Genomic DNA, 18,322 nt, shown 5'->3' on the forward strand with positions numbered 1-18,322 from the left:
ATAAATACATTTTAGGATATTTTAAGTGTGAAAGTATTTTCCTCTCAAGGACCTCAAACTATATAGTTAATTTTACCCTAGAAAGCATGGCAGAAGTTTAAACTGATGGAAAATATACTACTTTTAATTGCACTTTCAGTGGGTATAGTGCTGACATCACTGGCAATCCTGGTGCTCCAAGAGGACTTGATTTAGCCATGGTTATGCAGCCAATAATCATACTAGTGAGCCACACTCTCATTGGATTTTTATTACAGGAGAGAAGGTCACACAAGCAGTCACCTGATGGGAATCTTGCTGTTGTGCATGTTGCTGTGAGATCAACTGACAGGGGATGATAAAGCAGACAGCAATCTTCCATGTCACTTCCCCTACCACATCACCCAACTGAGTCAATTCCACATTGTGTAGAACAGCCTTAGTGATATATTATGAAAGAGGCTGTTTACCCCCTTTACCACTTCCTGAAATTTTCTAGGATACTTCAGAACCTTTTAAAATTCTCCCCTTGCCTAAATCACAGCAATATATCCATATAGGTACAAAAATATTTGTTCATGCTAATAATTTATTTCAGTTCAAACATTTAATTTTGTACGGTAAACAAAAGAAAGCTAACACTGATTTATTTTTTTGCAGAAGACTTAGCTCATCATTTAACTTCCTTACTTTTATTATCTTAATTCATTTGAAGAAAATATTATACTAATTTGTCTTGAGAAGTACATGTTCCTTTCCATGTTCTCTAGAAAACGTTTTGTGGAGACTACATAATAAGAGGTAAACACACCACAAGCTTTTACCTAAACCAATCATTGAAGTGATGGAAAAATGCTACTGTGAATTGAACCTGCCCAATTTGTTCAGACCCAAAGTTGATTTAATGTTGTACATTACTGTGTGATGCAAATAAACACAACAGAAGTATATAAGAACATGAGAATGGCCATACCGGGTCAGATCAAAGGTCTCTCTGGCCAGTATCCTGTCTTCCGACAGTGGCCAGTGCCAGGTGCCCCAGAGGGAATGAACAGAACAGATTAACATCAAGTGATCCATGCCCTGTTGCTCATTCCCAGCTTCTGGCAAACAGAGGGTAGGGACACCATCCCTGGGCATCCTGGCTAATAGCCATTGATGGACCTATCCTCCATGAATTTGTCCAATTCTTTTTTAAACCCTGTTATAGTCTTGGCCTTCACAATATCCTCTGGAAAAGAGTTCCACAGGTTGACTGTGCACTGTGTGAAGAAATACTTCCTTTTGTTTGTTTTAAACCTGCTGCCTATTACTTTCAATTGGTGACCCCGAGTTCTTGGGTTATGCGAAGGAATAAACAACACTTCTTTAATTTACTTTCTCCACGCCAGACCTCTATCATATCCCCCCTTAGTCATCTCTTTTCCAAGCTGAAAAGTCCCAGGCTTATTAATCTCTCCTTATACGGAAACCGTTCCATACACCTAATAATTTTTGTTGTCCTTTTCTGAACCTTTTCCAATTCCAGTATATCTTTTTTTGAGATGGGGCGACCACATCTGCACGCAGTATTCATGGATTTATATAGAGGAAATATGATATTTTCTGTCTTATTATCTATCCCTTTCTTAAAGATTCCCAACTTTTTGACTGCTGCTGCACACTGAGTGGATGTTTTTCAGAGAAATATCCACAATGACTCCAAGATCTCTTTCTTGAGTGGTAACAGCTAATTTGGTTCCCATCATTTTATATATATAGTTGCGATTATGTTTTCCAATGTGCATGACTTTGCATTTATCAATATTGAGTAGCGCTAGGCTTCAAAGGAGTTCTGTTCCAGCATTCAGAATCCTTTATTGTTTATGCTGCTAGAATCTAGCAAACCACTTCCTGCTGTTGACACAATCGAGTAACTTTGGAATGAGTGGTTATAAATACAGTCAGAGCAGGAGATACTAATCAAATGTACTCTAAATCCTCATTTGAAGATGAAATAATTTCTTGAATGGACACTGTGTAATTACGCTGCCATGTGTGGGGTCAGTATGATTGACTCTGGCAGCTCTCAATTCAATCTCATACTTGGCTTTCACTTGATATTAAAAAAATTAAAGCCTTCTTCAAATCAACCCTCCCCTATGACTATCCACAAGTCACTGAGCTCTTATTTATCTATATTTACTAGCATCTCTCAATTTGAATAAAAAAACACACCCAGCTCTCCAATACCTGTCACCATGACAGACAGATTTAAACAAAAAGAAAAGGAGTACTTGTGGCACCTTAGAGACTAACAAATTTATTTGGGCATGAGCTTTCGTGAGCTACAGCTCACTTCATTGGATGCAACAAGTGTACTTTCAACACTTGAGTCCATGCTGACTAGCTTCTTCCAGTTCTCCAGTTGTTCACAAGGACAAGACTCTGGAGAACACAGACTACTGAAATGAGCTTTACTTATTTTGTCTAAATTCTGCTTACTCCTGGAACAGTATTCTCCTGGTGAAACACCAAAACATAAGAAGTGGCAACTGATTACACGGTAAGTTATCCAGGTGAGTCAAAATATTTTGCTGCCAATATAACTGGGCACAAGTACAAATACTGCCTAACAGAAATACCATATTTCATTTGGTCTGAAGCAAGCAAAACATCCCTTTTTCTTGGAGGGGGAAAAACCTCTTACCTTTCGTAGCTATTCGAACACACTGAGTTTTAGTTTCCTGTTGAGGGGGAAAAATTAAAGAAAATATAGTCAATTTCATATTTCAATTTCTCCCACTTCACAAACAGTATTAGTACTATAGATTAGTATTGCATAGGATACTGAACAGCTCTAGAAATATTAGTGGAGACTGAGGAGTAAACGAATTTTGTCTCTACAGAGCTGGTAATCTGAGTAAAATTGTTAACCAAGTCCTAAACTCTCTAGATTTATAGGTATTTTACCACAAAAGGACTTGCACATATTTTATTTATATATACACACAAATTGTATTTATTTTTTTCCACCAGTGGTTCATGCAGTGCATGAGATCACTCAAAAGTCAGAGAAATGAATTGGTTATACACACTGGGTAAGAGGCAGTTTCAATCTTAACTGAATTTCTTGGCCTTCTTGTGTAATCTCTCTCTTTAAGTGTAATAAGACATTGCCTTCAGGATTCCTTCTTTCTTTTCTAGACTCCTCTCACACCCCCAAAAAACCCACAAACAAACACAAGCACACACAAGAATTATTCAACTCAGAATGCCTAAGCCAACTGCTTTGAAAAGCTGTGATGTAGAAATTAATAAAGAGAGGTCCTGAGCTAAAAATTTACATGACATGTTTCAATCAAGAGGCATTTTTCAACTCAGATAAAAGCTCCACTGAGCTGATATTGGAAATGTCAATATAACCTTAACTAAGGAGCATCTTCTTTAGGTATTGCTAATGTATCTTCATTTAAACTCTCTGCAGCAACCATTGTGTAATGTAGGCCCCAACCCAGAAGAGCACTTTCGCACGCACCTAATTTTAAGCATGTGAGTAATCGCACTGATTTAAAGTTGAGCACGTGCTGAAATATTTTGCAGGGTCAGGGTCACAGGGTACAATGGTATTCTATGTATGTTGTGGTAAAACTGAGAGATACCAGCAACTGGAAACAAAACTAATGAAAACTGTGAGCCCAAATCTGTCCCAAGCTTTTATATCATACCAGAGAAGACCATTTCACAAACACACAGAGCCTCTCTCAAACTGAAGATCAAATTTTTGAAAAAATAGTCTCTCTCACCCCTTTTGGTCATAAACTGTCAAAATACAGAAACTGAAACATGGATCTGTTTGGGGTTTTTTTTGTTTGTATTGGTTCTGTTTATATTTTTCAATCATTACATACTGGATGAAATATCAGTTTCCTCAAGAACCTAGTTTAGTTGTTGGAAGCCAACAAAGCTGTTAGATGGGTGAATGGAGAAGGTGAGGGAAATGTGTATGAATGTGTGACAGTTAGCTTTCCTTTCTTTTTGTTTGCCTCGATTAAGTCTAGCAAGAGAAAAGGCTGTCTCGTCAGAAAATTCCTCCAGCTCCAGAGTAGCTCCAGTGTGCAATTTCATTAGATATTGAATTTGTTTCTACCCTTATATGATGAAGGGGCAATTTTCATAATTATAGGTATAGGTGAGACTTCATTCAAAAGACTCAATGGCAGATTTAGTCAATAGCCATGATTTCTTTATTATTAGCCACAGCAGAAATCCAAATAGAAAGGTACAAATGGTTTCTACTTCTTTCAGAAGGACCTGGTGAAGATCATTTGCCTTTAATCTAGCTGCATATCCCGGCAATTTCCCTTAATCCCCCTGCACAGCTGATACAGGGGCTCTATACCCAGAATGTAGCAATTTCCTACAGAACTATACTTATCTAAAATGTAATTCATAAATTGAATATTTAAATACCTCAAGTTACTGTGCTGAATACAGTCCCCCACACCCATATTTCAGTTTACAAAAGAAAATCATTCAATGATAACAGCATGAGGTTTGAAAAGTCATGTTGTTTTTCACACCTGGAACCCTCTTCCTGTCATTTTGTTCTTTTCAATATACATACAGAATCAGCAGCAGTGCTCAACAACTGAGTCAAAAAATGAAGTAAGGAGGCAATGGAAGCAATCCAAAGCCATACCCTTAACTACTGCAAACAATCAAAGCAGAGTGGTGTATAAAGATGCTCAGAAACATACCATGGGCCTGGGGTTACTTCACAATCAGTGGATTTTTACTTTTTATTTGATGTTTGGTGTAAGAATCCTGAAAAGTTGACACTGTTTTACTAACCTGCTGAACAAAGTAAGTTCTCTTTGTGCTGCAGTAATTTAATCTTGTGAAGTGTGCAAGTATTGAGCATTAGGAGAAGAATAATGGATGTTATTTACGGAGGAGGCAGAATCACACAGCTGAAATTATTTCACTCAAACTATTACTGAGATTTATTAAATTCTCAGCTAGTAACAGTTACTAAGAAGCAGGCGTAGTGTGAAATATGAATGGCTCAAAGCCATACTGTTACAGTACAGAAGCTAGTGAAAGGTTAAAACAGCACCATCACCAACACAAACTACATCTAACTTTGAGATTCATCACCAAGGATACCTTCTGAGCTATTTCCAACAGGAAAATATGGTCGGTACTTACCTTCTCAACACTGCTCATGGCTTGGAAATAGATATTGTAGCCTTTCCGAGGAGCCAGGGGTGGGTTCCAAAAGCCTTGGTACGTTCTATTGTCACCAACAGTGAAAGGGGCTGGTTCAGGAAGGTTACCAGGGGGCAATTCAGCAGCAAAGTAATATGGTGAGCCTCCGCTTAGAGCATTTTGGTACGTGACTGGGACTTGGTAGCACTCCATCGTGCCTGTTTCTCGCTTTGTTCGGTGTGGATGCAGCTCCTCAACAACAATCTGGTAAGCACTTTTTAAAGAGAGAAAAAATGATCAGGTAATCTGTGATTCTCAAATCTCACACTGCACAAAAACATGATGCCAAATGGCACTGTGGTCAGTTTAAAAAGACAGTGGATGCAAAAAGAGAAACAAAAGCTTGGAAAAGTTATGCTGAAGCTATGCAACTCAGGCATCAAATGCTACTCTACTGTTATGCATTTTTTTAAAAAAATAAACCACTTTCAGCCCTAGCCTAGAGCAGAAAAACGATGTTCACTGATTTTATTTTATACATACAATTATTTTATTTCTTCTTACTCTTTCAATACTGTTTCTTTCAACATATTTCTAAAGATACAAAGGAACAAACCAAACCAGAAAATGCCTCTCACCACTCAATTTTTTTGTTATTAAGTAACCCATGAATGACTCTGACATTAACTACAGACACTGTAATAGATTAAGCTCTTTGATATTCTGAAGCATTTGAAGTTATCATTTCAAAGGAAAATGCTATTATAGAAAGCTCGGCTTCAAGGCCCAACATAATGACTGCCTCCAGGCTGTGCTTGAAGCACCAATTTGCAGTTGTCATATCATTAGAGACAGAATGTGCTGACAGGCTTCTCCACCTCTTGACCTTGCTATGGCATCTATCTTGGCTCAGAGCTATGCAGATCTAAAATACAAGTGACATGCTGTAATACAAGCACAGATGGACAGAAATCTGTCCACTCCACCAAAATAGACTGCCTCATTTCTCTGCAGTTGTCAACGATAAAATGTTACAAATTGCTGAAGCAGATGGCATTCAGCCTATTAAGACTCCAACCCAAACTTGCCAATACCTTTCTTGAAATGGTCCAAAGCTTGGTCACTTTTCAAAATCACCTTCTCTAAAGAGAACAGGTAATTATAATTCTTCTTTCCCTGTTGGGGAACTACATAACTACCGTACATTGCCAGCTCATTACCAGCATGTAATGTTCTGCCGAAGCAGAATGTTTTCTTTAAAGGAAGAACAGAGGTGAGTTCTTATGCTGGGGGAAAAAAAAGTGGATGGGGAAGGGGGGAGGGATCTCTCATACCCTAGAGCTTGAAAAATGCTCATTCAATTGTAGGCAAGATTAGAAACAGTTGAATTAACTTGAAAAGATTGTCAGTTTCATTTCTGCTTAAAAGCCTTCCAAACAGGAGGAGTGAAACTGACCAGAGTTTTGGAAGTGTCACTCTGCTGCTTCACATTCTCTGCAGCTCCTTTCTTGTGAGCTGCCAACAGACTGGAATTGACAAGTATTCTGCTCTCTGAAGTGCCAGGGGAGCAGAAAACTTGTCAATTGCAATATCCTGCCAGCTTACACAAATAAAGCCAGCAGGGAGAGTGGAAGGACATCTCAATGTGCACATGTGACTGCAAGAAAACTATCTCCTGGAATATACTGTTGTGTCATTCAGCTCAAAAGCAGAGTTTTTAACATAGTTTCATATCAGTCCTAGAGTGAGGGTGTCAATAGTTTATTCAGCTTCAAAAGAATATTGTCTTTTTATTAGCCAAAAATATGACTGTGGGAGTGAAGTAGAAGAGATACATATTAGCCAATTCAACTTTAACAGTGTCCATTTAATTCACTGCAACAACTTTTGATATTTTGCATCAAAATATACTGCAAAATGTGAAGCATGTCATCTGAGTCAGGCTTGGATTTTCAGAAAATCAGTTTCAAATTCTAATAAATTAAAAATCACCTTCTCCTCCCCAAAAAGTGATTATGATGAAACTGATTTTGCGGGCCACTGTGGCTTAAAAACTACAAACTGTAGAAGGAAGGTCAGAAACATGTACACGGAATCTGTTGGGATGCTTGGGGTTACATAATGATTTTTTACAGTTAAGAAGAAAAAAAAATTAGCATTATTTCTCTTAAGTGCATTTAGGTGCCATAATTAGCAGACAAAGAAAAAATTTTAAATTGGTTATTTCCATTCTTCAACTCCAGATTTTTTTATCCCTCTCGTCAATAATTTTAAAAGGCTTGTGCATACTGTCTTTTGAAATATTCTCCAAATGCAAAACTGAAGGCTCAAAAGGCATATGGAAATTTAAATAGTCCAGTCAGGGCCATTAAGATGCCATCCTTACATCACATCCTTTACCAAAACTATCCCTCCCAGAACACACATCACTACACCAAACATCCACAAATAATATTGTTAAGGGAGAGTACCTTGGTAAAGGGGTGTATGGGGAAGATCCATAAGGTTGCAGTGTCTGGACTGAGGTGTAAAGAGGTTGTAATAATGGTATAGCGTGGTCCAGTGGGTGGAGGAGTACAGGGTATGTATGGTTGGGAGACTTAACTTTTCATTTTCTTGCTTTTGAGTGTTTGAGTCAAGCATGTTATTTGAGCAGCAGCCCTAACTGCTTCACAACTAAGGTTTTTTGGCATATTCATTAATATATAGGTGAGACCCCATACCCTAAGAGGGCACTTACATGGGCCACTGTCTAGAGTTGAAGAAATCTGTATGATGCAAGTCATATTCTCTTCATCTTGCTGGCAGCCAGCACACAAAGGGAGGAGAAAATGAGAGAAAGAGATAAATAGGAGAATAAATGAAGTTTGGAAGTAATGAAGGACAATAACCAGCACAGAAAGAGGGGGAATAAACAGGATTTGGGCTATTCTAAAGAGAGAGATAGTGCTGAGTAGATTGCCCAAAAGCTCTGAGATTGTTGGCAATGAGAGCTGGGAAGGTAAGCGGAGAGAGAGACCTGAGAGAAAGGGGCAATGTAGCTCTTCTGCTGAGCTTTGGCATATAGAGACCCTTTTTCTTATTTCAAACTGACCTAATTAACCAAAATGCCACAGAACGTACAAGTAAGTAAGGAGCAAGTTAAGGGGCTCAATGCCTGCCACTCTGCCAGCGGACCTCAAACCTCACCCAAAACCAACCCTCAGCTAGGTGCGCATAAATACTGTCCACACTTGGGCCATATCTCAACACAGATTTAACATGTGCTATGTAACCCATTTTAAAAGTCTAGTGTAGACAAGGCACATGATTCCTTTAATATGTGCTAAACGGGTCAAGTTACAACCTAGGCCTTACTAGGTTTCACTGGTAGTCTGGCTCACTACTAACCTAAGTTGTAATTGCTGCCTTATTATTTCCTTCTGTGGTCCATATTGTTGGACTCATGGTGTAATAAAAGCAGCCAGAGGGATAGAAACACATTTCCAATTACGAAAACACCCCTGAAATGTATCTAACGTGTGTCTGAAATAGATTATTTATAATACATGTGGCTATATCACGGTTTTACTGGCTGTGTTTAGGATGCCCTGAAGAAAGAGACTATAAGTCACTTAATATGGACCACTGAAAGGTAATCACTTTTAACTGCTACTGACTGGGATCTGAATCACTAGTCTGGTGATGAAAAACTACATGTAACGAATTCTGAATCATGCCGTCCCCTCCCCTTTTGCAATTCTTGTCTACAGTTGGTTTAAAACTTCTGGAGGCCATAAAGAAAGCTAGAGACTATGAGATAACACTTGACCAGCAAGACATGATTACAGCTGTAACTACCACAGCATGTTGCGTTTTAAGAAGTGATTGACAGCTACCTGTAGATTTGAGTTGGATTAAGGAACATCTGTTTCCTGAGGGCTATGGCAGAGACAAAAGTACAGTAAAACCTAATCTTAGTGAAGTTTTGTCCGTGTTTTTAGAGGCAAATAACAGAATTAGTGGAGGTATACAATGAACAATAGGTCTCTATTGGTTGGAAGTAATGAGGACACTAAAGAGATGATTAAATATAATTATTTCTTGACCATCTGTGGATGCCTGGTTTGGAAGAAAAATGAACAGCACACTGCTCAATAAGCTAGCCAGCACTGTCCTCTTTGAAGCTGGGAACCAAGAGTTTAGCTCTTATCCTGCACAGTGAGAGCACGTAAGTAGGGTGCAGCAAGGGAAGTGTTAATCATCTTTTAACATCTACCTAGTAATGCTCATTATGACAGTGAAATATGCTTATGGTGCAAACAGAACATCAATGTCAATGTAAGCAGAGTGAAGCTTCACTAAAACTGGTAGTAAATTTCACTGAAATCATAGAAGATTAGGGTTGGAAGAGACCTCAGGCGGTCATCTAGTCCAACGCTCTGCTCCAATCCCCGACTAAATCATCCCAGCCAGGACTTTGTCAAGCCTGACCTTAAGAACCTCAAAGGAAGGAGATTCCACCACCTCCCTAGCTAACCCATTCCAGTGCTTCATCACCCCCCTAGTGAAAAAGTTTTTCCTAATATCCAACCTAAACCTCCCCCACTGCAACTTGAGACCATTACTCCTCGTTCTGTCCTCTGCTACCACTGAGAACAATCTAGATCCATCCTCTTTGGAACCCCCTTTCAGGTAGTTGAAAGCAGCTATCAAATCCCCCCTCATTCTTCTCTTCTGCAGACTAAATAATCCCAGTTCCCTCAGCCTTTCCTCATAAGTCATGTGTTCCAGTCCCCTAATAATTTTTGTTGCCCTCCTCTGGACTCTTTCCAATTTTTCCACATCCTTCTTGTAGTGTGGGGCCCAAAACTGGACACAGTACTCCAGATGAGGCCTCACCAATGCAGAATAGAAGGGAATGATCACGTCCCTCAATCTGCTGGCAATGCTCCTACTTATACAGCCCAAAATGCCGTTAGCCTTCTTAGCAACAAGGGCACACCGTTGACTCATATCCAGCTTCTCGTCCACTGTAACCCGTAGGTCCTTTTCTGCAGAACTGCTGCCTAGCTGCTTGGTCCCTAGTCTGTAGCGGTGTATGGGATTCTTCTACATGGGATTCTAAATGCACTTGTCCTTGTTGAATCTCATGAGATTTCTTTTAGCCCAATCCTCTAATTTGTCTAGGTCCTTCTGTATCCTATCCCTACCCTCCAGCGTATCTACCACTCCTCCCAGTTTAGTGTCATCTGCAAACTTGCTGAGGGTGCAATCCACGCCATCCTCCAGATCGTTAATGAAGATCCCGACCCTTGGGGCACTCCTCTTGATACTGGCTGCCAACTAGACATGGAGCCATTGATCACTACCCACTGAGCCCGATGATCCAGCCAGCTTTCTATCCACCTTTTCATCCATTCATTCAGGCCACACTTCTTTTACTTGCTGGCAAGAATACTGTGGAAGACCGTATCAAAAGCTTTGCTAAAGTCAAGGTATATTACATCCACTGCTTTCCCCATATCCACAGAGCCAGTTATTTCATCATAGAAGGCAATCAGGTTGGTCAGGCATGACTTGCCCTGGGTGAATCCATGTTGACTGTTCCTGATCACCTTCCTCTCGTCCAAGTGCTTCGAAATGGATTCCTTGAGGACCTGCTCCATGATTTTTCTGGGGACTGAGCTGAGGCTGACTGGTCTGTAGCTCCCCAGATTCTTCTTTTTCCCTTTTTAAAAGATGGGCACTTATATTTGCCTGTAGCGAGGTGGTCACCCCACTCCGGCCCTGAAGGGGTTAAAACAACCCTGAGAGAGGGCTGCCCAGGAGAGCCAATAGTAAAAGCAGCTCTGAAGAGGGCTGTGGCTGGGAAAAGAAGAGTGAAAGCAGATGAGGAAGTGGCTGACCTCAAGTGTGGCCAGCTCAGTTAGGGCCCAGCTGGCCCTTATAAGAGGGCTGGGGTCCAGGAGCTGGAGGAGCCTCACTCTAGCCCTGGAGTGGGAAGAGCTAGCTGCCTGGGAGCAAAATACCTGAAGTGGAGTAGTGCTGGGGAAGAGCAAAGGGAGCTGGGGAGCTCCAGCCTGGTAAAACCCCAGGCTGTAGGCCTTGTTTAAGGCCAAAAGGTACTGGGGCTGCAGAGGTGGTGCAGCCCGAAGATAGGCAAGGGCGGCAGGTACTTACCCCTTGCCAATGATGAGTGGCCAGTACAGACTGCAATCTGCCCCAGTGAATGGGGGCTAGATGATGACTGGCAGTAGCCACTGAGGCAAGTTGGGGATAGAGGGTTGGGGGTTCCCCTGGGAGGGGAGACCCAGAGTGTGGGGGTACTGCGGTGGGCAGAATCCCAGGGTAAAGAGCTCCAGGGTCTGTGAGGGACACGGGGCCTAAGGCAGGCAAGACACCCGCTGGCAGAGAGCGCTCCAAAGGCTGGAAAGAGCTAATTCCCAGGGCGACCAGCAGTAGCAGCCGCGCCAGTGAGTCTTTGCTTTGCTACACTGCCTTTTTCCAATCATCCGGGACCTCCCCTGAACGTCACGAGTTTTCAAAGATAACAGCCAATGGCTCTGAAATCACATCAGCCAACTCCCTCAGCACCCTCGGATGCATTGCATCCAGCCCGATGGACTTGTGCATCTCCAGCTTTTCTAAATAGCTGTTACCTGTTCTTTCATCACTGAGGGCTGCTCACCTCCTCCCCATACTGTGCTGCCCAGTGCAGCAGTCTGGGAGCTGACCTTGTCTGTATTGAAGCAATTCAATATAGAATCATAAAGCTGGAAGGGACCTTGAGAGGTCATCTAGTCCAGTCCCCTGCATTCAAGGCAGGACTAAGTATTATCTAGACCATCCCTGACAGGTGTTTGCCCAACCTGCTCTTAAAAATTCTCAATGATGGAGATTCCACAACCTCCTTAGGTAATTTATTCCAATGCTTAACTACTCTGACAGTTAGGAAGTTTTTCCTAATGTCCAACCTAAACCACGCTTGTTGCAATTTAAGCCCGTTGCTTTTGTCCTACCCTCAGAGATTAAGAACAACAATTTTTCTCCCTCCTCCTTGTAACAACCTTTTATGTACTTGAAAACTGTTATGTCTCCACTCAGTCTTCTCTTCTCCAGACTAAACAAACCCAATTTTTTCAATCTTCCCTCATAGGTCATGTTTTCTAGACCTTTAATAATTTTTGTGGGCTCTTCTGTGGACTTTCTCCAATTTGTCCACAGCCTTTCTGAAATGTGGTGCCCAGAACTGGACACAATACTCCAGCTGAGGCCTAATCAGTGTGGAGTAGATTACTTCTCGTGTCTTGCTTACAACGCTCCTGCTAATACATCCCAGAATGATGTTTGCTTTTTTTGCAACAGCGTTACACTGTTGACTCATATTTCGCTTGTGATCCACTATGACCCCTAGAGCCCTTTCTGCAGTACTCCTTCCTAGGCAGTCATTTCCCATTTTGTGTGTGTGCAACTGATTGTTCCTTCCTAAGTGGAGTACTTTGCATTTGTCCTTATTGAATTTCACCCTATTTACTTCAGACCATTTCTCCAGTTTGTCCAGATCATTTTGAATTTTAATCCTATCCTCCAAAGCACTTGCAACCCCTCCCAGCTTGGTATTGTCCACAAACGTTGAAAGAGTACTCTCTATGCCATTATCTAAATCGTTGATGAAGATATTGAACAGAACCGGACCCAGAACTGATCCCTGTGGGACCCCACTTGTTATGTCCTTCCAGCATGACAGTGAACCACTGATGATTACTCTCTGGGAACGATTTTCCAACCAGTTATGTACCCACCTTATAGAAGCTCCATCTATGTTGCATTTCCCTAGTTTGTTTATGGGAAGGTCATGTGAGACAGTATCAAAAGCCTTACTAAAGTCAAGATATACCACATCTACCCTTCCTCCCCCATCTACAAGGCTTGTTACCCTGTCAAAGAAAGCTATCTGGTTGGTTTGACATGATATGTTCTTGACAAATCCATGCAGACTTATTTATCACCTCATTATCTTCTAGGTGTTTGCAAATTGATTGCTTCATTATTTGCTCCATTATCTTTCTGGGTACAGAAGTTAAGCTGACTGGTCTGTAATTCCCTGGGTTGTCCTTATTTTCCTTTTTATAGATCGGCACTATATTTGCCCTTTTCCAGTCTTCTGGAATGTCTCCCGTCTTCCATGACTTTTCAAAGGTAATTGCTAATGACTCAGATATCTCCTCAGTCAGCTCCTTGAGTATTCTAGGATGCATTTCATCAGGCCCTGATGATTTGAAGACATCTAACTTGTCTAGGTAATTTTTGACTTGTTCTTTCCCTATTTTAGACTCTGATCCTACCTCATTTTCACTAGCATTCCCTATGTCCAATCACCACCAACCTTCTTGGTGAAAACCAAAACAAAGAAGTCATTAAGCACCTCTGCCATTTCCACATTTTCTGTTACTGTCTTTCCCCCCTCATTGAGTAACAGGCCTACTCTATGCTTGGTCTCCCTCTTGCTTCTAATGTATTTGTAGAATTTTTTTTGTTTCCTTTTATGTCCCTAGCTAGTTTGATCTCGTTTTGTGCCGTGGCTTCTAATTTTGTCCCTACATACTTGTGTTATTTGTTTATGTTCATCCTTTGTAATTTGACCGAGTTTCCACTTTTTGTAGGGCTCTTTTTGAGTTTTAGATCATTGATGATCTCCTGGTTAAGCCAAGGTGGTCAATTGCCATACTTCCTCTCTGAAAAACTGCCAACTGTCTTCAGTTGTTTTTCCCTTTAGACTTGATTCCCATGGGATTTTACCTACCAACTCCCTGAGTTTGCTAAAGTCTGCCTTCTTGAAATCCATTGTCTTTATTGTCCTGTTCTCCCTCTTACCATTCCTTAGATCATGAGCTCTACCATTTCATGATCACTTTCACTCAAGATGCCTTCCACTTTCAAATTCTCAACCAGTTCCTCCCTATTTGTCAAAATCACATCTAGAACAGCCTCCCCGCAATAGCTTTCTCCACCTTCTGAAACTGTCTCCAATACATTTCAAGAACTTCTTGGATAATCTGTGCCCTGCGGTGTTATTTTCCCAACAGATGTCTGGGTAGTTGAAGTCCCCCATCAGCACCAAGTCCTGTGCTTTGGATGATGTTGTTAGTTGTTTAAAAAAAGCCTCATCCACCTCTTCTTCCTTGTTTGGTGGTCTGTAGTAGAGCCCTACCATGACATCACCCTTGTTTTTCACCCCTTTTATCCTCACCCAGAGACTTTCAACAAGTCTGTCTTTTATTTCTATCTCAACCTCAGTCCAAGTGTATACATTTTTAATATATATGGCAATACCTCCTTCCTTTTTTCAGTGTATTACATTTATCTTCTGTATTAAGATGCTGGTGATATATAACTAATTGCAACATGCATATTTCGGGGACGGATAGCCATGTAATGCCATGAGCATTTCTTGGAGGGATACTCCTCATCTGGAATAAGAAATAAAAATCACATAGCTTGCAGACCTGGTTTTCAAGATTTGAAAATATTCTCTTTGTATTCTAGTCATGCTTAATTTCAATGAGGAGAAACACTCACGATGGTAAGAGCAAGGATAAAATTGATTGGCCTGGATTTTGTACGGTTTCAGCCTGACTGAAGGTTCAGTGTGGAGACCATATGTCTGAATATCTTTGTTTGGCAAATACCATGAAGTTTGGGGACATAAGGGAAGAAAAGGCCTTCATGGACTCTGATAAATTACTATGTATCTTTCTAGACTGAAAACTAATTCATTCCCTTTTAGGGTTTGTCTAAAGATGCTGGCATATCTTTAGTTGTTCTATTTTGTGTTACAAATATTACTATTTTCTGTTGTAATTTATAACTGTCTGCACTAACCCATCTAGGAATATGTTGGTTCTTTATGGTTAATGCAGTTTATCAAGTGTGCTAATTAAGTGGGAAAGATTTAAGACCTTTTAATATTATGTATAACTGTTCTGGTTCTGATACATGCCCATCACCATAGTATCTGATCACCTCAGACTAAACTTTGCTCAAAATGTTCATTGTACAGCTCAGATGCGTCTCTTCATTATCTGGATTTGGTTGCAGCAATTATTAGAGTCTATGGCTCATTGTGCACCGCCTGCTAACACTATGCTGGATCTGAGATGGACAGAGTGACAACAGATTTGTATTGATTATTGGGAAGGCAAAGTGGTATTTTTGTTTTTTAATGTCAATAATAATCTTCATAAAGGATTCAACATTCTGCCTCTTCTCTCATTTTTAATTAAATGTTCAGCTGCATATGTTGTTTAAGTTTAAAGTTTTCATATATATCATAGATCAACATATGCAAGTTATATGCAAAGGACTGTTTGTTATTCTGTAGTTCATCACAGCAAAGGCTTTCCTGAGCAGGGTGTATAAAATACTATACTACATTATAGTTCCAGTAACGGGGGACTTAATGGCGAGTCTCTGGAAATCACTTTATCATAGGCTGTATTCTAGAATGCTGTTATGTTCCACACAGATCGTTGTGTTTGGCTGCATGTATTCAAAATAAAGAGGAAATGGGGGCAAATGAAGAATAATAATAAAGAAAACAGGAAGCCAAGAAGGTCTGAATTTAACCACAGCTATTCCCCTGACTCCCTCTGTTGCCCTGGGCAAGGAACAACCTTCTCCTCCGTTTCCCCACTGGCAAAATGAGATGATGAGACACACTTATTTTTCTTCCCCCTCCATCCAAGTCTTGCAAGAATTAATGTATGTACAGTAATGTGAACATGTCAAGCATTCAATCTCATGGTCACTATGACATTCAGTGGCTTGTCCCAAGTGCTTCTAATTAAACACACGTAGCTGGCCACTCTTTGATCTTGTTGTAATGCTCGGTATGGAAGTACAGGTAGTAACTTTGTCATGGACAGACCTTTGCATCAACTATTTTGAGGAAAGGACACACCTTTTCTGCTAGGGCGAAGGATCTATTTTATTGGCCTGCCCTTAGAAGCTAAATTTCAAAACTCTTGGTGGGGAAATACTTCAGCCCGACTGAAGGTTCAGTGTGGAGACCATATGTCTGAATTTCTTTGTTTGGCAAATACCATGAAGTCTGGGGACATAAGGGAAGCTGACAGTACCTTCTCAGTGGAAAAAAAGGCCTTAATGGACTCTGATAAATTACTATGTATCTTTCTAGACTAAAACTAACTCATTCTCTTTTAGGGTTTGTGCCAACAGACCACAATACAATACCCTACCAGGCCAAACAGTTATCTTCAGCTATCAATATTCTAAACATGCCATTTACATCATCTTCATGGGTCATCATGGTATAAAGATGGTATGTGACTGATGAAGCTGTGAGGGAAAAAAATCCTGAAACACTAGTGGTGGATGTCACAATCTGACCAACTGCGAGTTTGTGAATTTGATTTACCTTTGTATTTGTTTCTGGACTTCTGTGCTACACTATACACTATTTCCTTTAAAACTACCACAGCTGCATAATTTCAGCATATAAATAAAAAGTGGTAAACTTATAAGTTTTCTTTTGTTGGGAGTCAACCAGGCTGCCAAAAATAGTCCCATTGTTTATCATATAACCCCACTGTTCACCTCTTTGTTGCTTCTTCAGTCAGAATGAATAGGGAAGGGTGATCCACTGGAGTTCACAATTCTCAGAACCTCTTAAATTAGTTCATGGGTTTGCAAAACTACTAGAAAACCATTTTTCCTGTAATATGAACAATTTTTTCAAATGCAATTCTTTATGATTACATATATAGAATTATATGCAATGTTTGCATATACACACACACACACACTTTCCTTTCCCCAACATTTCCACTTTCACACTTCTTATTTCACTGTCTCCATTTTTCACTGTCTGTTCACTACTCCATTTTTCACTTTAAATTTTCGTTGGTTGCTCCTGACCTGCTGCAGAGATGAGGTTGATGCAAGTGCATCTAAATATGGGTGGTGAAGTCAGTCTGTCTGAACCCTGCTGCTACTACTTGAACACTTTTGTGAAGATTGGAGGTGCAGGTGCCCGATAGAATGGAAACACTCTATATTGATAGTGGTCGGGACCCACCACAAACCTGAGGGATTTTCTGTGGGAAGAGGGAATTGTTACATAAAAGTACACCTCTTTCACATAGAGAGCTGTGAACCATGTGTTCTTTTCCAGAGATGGTATTAATGATGCCAGCACAACCATATGGAATTTTAGCTCTTGAATACAAATATTGAGTTGTTGCAGGTCGAGAATGGGTCTCAACTCTCCTTTCTTTTTGGAAACTAGGAAATATTTAAAGTATAACCATTTTCCTCAGCGTTGATGAGGCTCCTGAACTATCACTCCCTGTTGGAGGAGAAATTCTATCTCCTGGAGAAGGATCGCCTCATTAGATTGATCCATGAAGAGGGATGGGGAAGGGAATAGGGAGAAAAACTTGACGGTATAGCTGGAAGGTATGATGTCCACCACCCACTTGTCCATTGTTATTGCTCTCCAATTGTGGGAAAAGAATGATAGATGGTCACCAGAGAATACGTGAGGCTTTGGTGGAAATGGCATCAATAATGGTTTGCCACTTCTGAGCATATTGTCAAAAGTATCTATTGGTGATGTTGGGTTGATGTGGTTGACATGGAAAGTCCAGGATATTGTGACCTTTTCACCCTCTGTCATTTATAAGGTTGTTCTATAGGATTGCTGATGCTGAAATAGCCGAGGAATAGGCCTTGGTCTGTAGGGATGTTTATTGTATTTCCTCTTCGGGGCTAGTGTGTGTATATATAGAACCTTGTTGCAATGAGACTTTTTATTGAGGCCCTGAGACTTAAGATATTCGAAGTGTTTGGGAGCTGTGGGTGAAGACTTGCCAGACTTGAACATGATGGCTGAGAGATCAGTCCTCTTCAGAATGGACTTAAGGAAGAATCTGCTCTTGTGCTTATAAGCGCATTCCCTGCTTTCTTGAGGAAACTTTGATGGAGGGTCTGTTGGTGTAATCTCCCTTGCTCCTACTTCAGGCCTCATGCTAGGGAGGTGCGTTCCTTGATGACTCTGGCCAAAGTAACAGGGGTATCCCCCAGCCTGGGTATGACTGGAGCCTCATAGCCTTTTCCATGAGGTGCTTTTTAAGCTGAAATTACAACACAA

At 40.6% G+C, this 18,322-nt stretch overlaps 1 protein-coding gene across 14 annotated transcripts in view; it reads right to left on the bottom strand.

Annotated features, from left to right (window-relative positions):
• Positions 1-18,322, bottom strand: part of PTPRK (protein tyrosine phosphatase receptor type K) — a 615,152-nt gene that overhangs the window by 94,413 nt on the left and 502,417 nt on the right. For all 14 annotated transcript variants that reach the window (XM_048844583.2, XM_048844582.2, XM_048844592.2 and 11 more), the window contains exons 12-13: positions 5,170-5,443; positions 2,669-2,705 (exon numbers count right to left, since the gene is read on the bottom strand). In XM_048844583.2, the coding sequence (XP_048700540.2) occupies positions 2,669-2,705; positions 5,170-5,443 (311 nt within the window). The remainder of the gene's footprint in view (positions 1-2,668; positions 2,706-5,169; positions 5,444-18,322) is intronic.

This window comes from Caretta caretta, chromosome 3, assembly GCF_965140235.1.
Source record: "Caretta caretta isolate rCarCar2 chromosome 3, rCarCar1.hap1, whole genome shotgun sequence".
NCBI classification, from domain to species: domain Eukaryota; kingdom Metazoa; phylum Chordata; order Testudines; family Cheloniidae; genus Caretta; species Caretta caretta.